This window comes from Littorina saxatilis, linkage group LG16 (genome assembly GCF_037325665.1).
Source record: "Littorina saxatilis isolate snail1 linkage group LG16, US_GU_Lsax_2.0, whole genome shotgun sequence".
Taxonomy (NCBI): Eukaryota; Metazoa; Mollusca; class Gastropoda; order Littorinimorpha; family Littorinidae; genus Littorina; species Littorina saxatilis.
In genome coordinates this window covers 42,453,633-42,457,589 of record NC_090260.1, presented here as the reverse complement: position 1 = coordinate 42,457,589, position 3,957 = coordinate 42,453,633, and the positions used below count along the sequence as shown (strand labels likewise).

Sequence of the window (3,957 nt, the reverse complement as noted above, 5' to 3'; positions counted from 1 at the left end):
CCCTTCAACCAAGTTCCGATGGGACATAGTCGAAGGCAAGAAGCGCCAAAGAGGACTGTATGCGTTTTGACCAAATATGCAAAATGGTGCAATATGGTGCCATTTGAGAATTAGCCGCTATATTGTGTTATCTATGTGTGTGTGTGTGTGTGTGTGTGTGTGTGTGTGTCTGTGTCTGTGTGTGTGTGTGTGTGTGTGTGTGTGTGTGTGTAATCCGATGTAGTGTAATCCGATGTAAAGTGTACATTTGGTGGCGCAATGGTACGTAATCTCAATGCACCCTTTGAGGGAATTGTAATGGGACATTTTCAGATGTAATGCGCCAATGGCGCAGGGCGCACTAGTAAATCAAACCCTGAAACGCTCATTCAGCCTACCGACCAGTTCATTAGTTCATCTATATCAGTCAGCCAATCAGTCAGGCGGCCAATTTATCAGTCTTCTTTCTTACTGTAATGACATCATTTGCTTAGTGACGTCACTGTTGCAGGATGACGTCGATGACACCCACGTTGAGACCTTCTCCAGACTGACTGGTTTTAGACGCAGCCTACTCTGAATCTGAATGTCGAGAAGAGTGCTGCTGTCCTCTGAAATCATGTGGGGGTACATGTGTACCCGTTTTTCTTTTTGTTTATTTGGCGGCAAGCACCTGTGTGTGTGTGTGTGTGTGTGTGTGTGTGTGTGTGTGTGTGTGTGTGTGTGTGTGTGTGTGTGTGTGTGTGTGTGTGTGTGTGTGTGTGTGTGTGTGTGTGTGTGTGTTTGTTTGCAATTGTCTAGCTTTATTTTGTTCACTAACATCACGATTTGCTGTGTTGACTTATGTGGCTAAGTTACTGATAAAGAGAAACGAGAAAAAGACATACTCTGCGTCCGTTGTGTTATGTTTTTTGTCTTCATGAAAACATTTTCATTGGCAACATCATCATCATCATCATCATCATCATCATCATCATCATCATCATCATCATCATCATCATCATCATCATCATCGTCGTCGTCGTCTTCGTCGTCGTCATCATCATCATCGTCGTCGTCATCATCATTGTCATCATCATCATCGTCGTCGTCGTCGTCATCATCATCATCATCATCATCATCATCATCATCATCATCATCATCATCATCATCATCATCATCATCATCATCATCATCATTCCAGAAACATGGCAACATTCGTCTGTCAGCCTTAGTCGACTCATGGAGGGGTCGTTAAGTCTTTGTCAGCCCAAAGTGTCAAGGAAAAGTAGCCAAGACAGAGAGTCGGCAAAACACCGAGACGAATGTTCCATGCGAAACAGATGACGTCAACTAGAAGACGTACATTGATTGAATTCGTCCTGGCCAATCAAAAGCGAGGGTTGTTTAGGAAACGTGTTCCCGACGCAGCCCTGGCTAGTGATTGGCCCCTCGTTTCCACGTGTGTCCGACACACCCTCGCAAGTGATTGGCCCCTCCAATGTTTGTACGAGATTTTGCAAGAAAAGGTAACTCTCCAAGAACCCATACAAAACCGACAGTGTTCTTTCCGAAAATCGTCCGTCGCGAAAGTGTGCAAGAAACTTCTGGATGTGCAAGGAAGTGCCTGATGGCAGATACAATAACGTTTAGACATCATGTCCCAAATAGTCGCTAGTAGGGGAAGAGTGCTTAATATGGACCACTGTTTGTTTCATGCTGATAACTAGCTTGTTTTCTTGCAAAGAAGTTTCATTTTATGTTTGGTAGTCCTTCTTTTTTAGGTTAATCGTCAGGCCAAATTGAGTGAAATAGCTTTGATAGACATTCAGCAAAAAATAAATACAGAAACAATCACAAATGGTCTATATTAGGAGACTGGGCGCCTAATATGGACCAGTGAAGCGACCTTCACGAATCACTGTAAAAAGCCCCTTATACTTCAAAATAACATGATGCAACTTAGTGTGCAAGTCAGATTAATTAAAATATGCTTTAGATTGATCTGTTTCATCATCATCATCATCATCATCATCATCATCATCATCATCATCATCATCATCATCATCATCATCAAATTCCCGAGATTTAGCCAGATTTAACAGAACAACCGATCATCGTCAGTTAGTCATCAATATGATCACTTATACAGAATCAAAAAACAAGAAAGGTAAGTTGTTTGAACGTTTGTTATTGACAAAACAATACGTTACCGTCACAGATATATCGACCCAATGGTAATTTAAGTGCACAGACAAGCACTTAAAGACAAACACGTACACTTGACGGCATGTTCGGCCGCTTGCCAGGAAGTCACAAGCGAATGAATCACTTATACAATTAGCTCCAGAAATGTGCCGATCATCGGAGTGTCTTTGATCGAGCTTCAAGCGTACCAACGACGATAATATCGTACGATGCAGATCAAGACTCAGCCGCTCTCACACGTTGGAAGGCAGCATAGGGTTTGTTGTCGGGATCACTCTCTCTCTCTCTCTCTCTCTCTCTCTCTCTCTCTCTCTCTCTCTCTCTCTCTCTCTCTCTCTCTCTCTCTCTCTCTCTCTCTCTCTCTCTCTCTCTCTCTCTCTTCCATCCCCAATGAACTCCTGAGAACAAAAAACTATTCTGACATCTGAGTCCTCTCTTTGTGTCTGTTCTGTATGTATGTCTGTCTGTCTGTCTGTCTGTCTGTCTGTCTGTCTGTTTCTCTCTCTTTCTTTCTGACTATCTGTCTTTCTCTCTCTATCTGTCTCTGTTTGCCTGTCTGCCTGTCTGTCTCTCTCTCTCTATTTCTCTCTCTCGATCTCTCTCTCTCTATTTCTCTCTCTCGATCTCTCTTTCTCTCTCTCTCTCTCGATCTCTCTCTCGATCTCTCTCTCTCTCTCTCTCTCTCTCTCTCTCTCTCTCGATCTCTCTCTCGATCTCTCTCTCTCTCTCTCTCTCTCTCTCTCGATCTCTCTTTCTCTCTCTCTCTCTCTCTCTCTCTCTCTCTCTCTCTCGATCTCTCTTTCTCTCTCTCTCTCTCTCTCTCTCTCTCTCTCTCTCTCTCTCTCTCTCTCTCTCTCTCTCTCTCTCTCTCTCTCTCTCTCTCTCTGAGCTGCGATTTGTACAGCTTGGAATCCATCACCTGGGTACGAACCTTCTTCTTTGTCTCTGTTACCTTAGGAGGCGAATACACTCCGTATTCCATGGCCTACCGGATCGTATTTCATGGTGACATAAGCTAGTTTTTGTTGTTTTCCCAAGTGCGGTTGCAAACAGAATATAAATGTATCTGCAAACACGATTTGTCGTCGTTGTAAAACGTATTGATTAGAAACACCTTCATTAGTTTCTAAATATGTGACCCTCCACCACGAAATGAATCGCATGTCACCTCGCGCGGTTCTGCGCTAGGCTTGATATAAGTCCGGGGAATGTCTGGTAACAGTGTGAGGGTCACCTTAGTCACAGGCTTATTATTATAACTCAAACAGTTTTCGCTCTTTTCTAAAACGGTTTTCACCACTGCATAGAGCATAAAAACTCTTTAGGAAAATGTACACATATGAAAATCATGCGAAGGTGACATGCGACTCATTCCGTGGTGGAGGGTCACATATAAGTGACGAAATGCGATTGTGTTAGAACGCTTTTGCCACTAAATTAATGACGATTATATCTTGTACTGCTTGGACAATCGTGGATTGCACTCCACGTACATTTTGTAAGGAACATATTATGATAAACCAGAAGTCTATTATACTAGAAGTTTGTTTTGTTTGTTTGTTCGTTCATGGGCTGAAACTCCCACGGCTTTTACGTGTATGACTGTTTTTACCCCGCCATTTAGGCAGCCATACGCCGCTTTCGGAGGAAGCATGCTGGGTATTTTCGTGTTTCTATAACCCACCGAACTCTGACATGGATTACAGGATCTTTTTCGTGCGCACTTGGTCTTGTGCTTGCGTGTACACACGGGGGTGTTCGGACACCGAGGAGAGTCTGCACACAAAGTTG

General features: G+C 43.3%; 1 protein-coding gene across 1 annotated transcript in view; it reads left to right on the top strand.

Moving 5' to 3' along the window:
• LOC138950117 (uncharacterized) overlaps positions 1–870 on the top strand; it is a 7,902-nt gene extending 7,032 nt beyond the window's left edge. The window contains exon 6 of the mRNA XM_070321872.1: positions 491–870. Within this exon, the coding sequence (XP_070177973.1) occupies positions 491–559 (69 nt within the window). The 3' untranslated portion in view covers positions 560–870. The remainder of the gene's footprint in view (positions 1–490) is intronic.
• Positions 871–3,957: the final 3,087 nt, after the last annotated feature.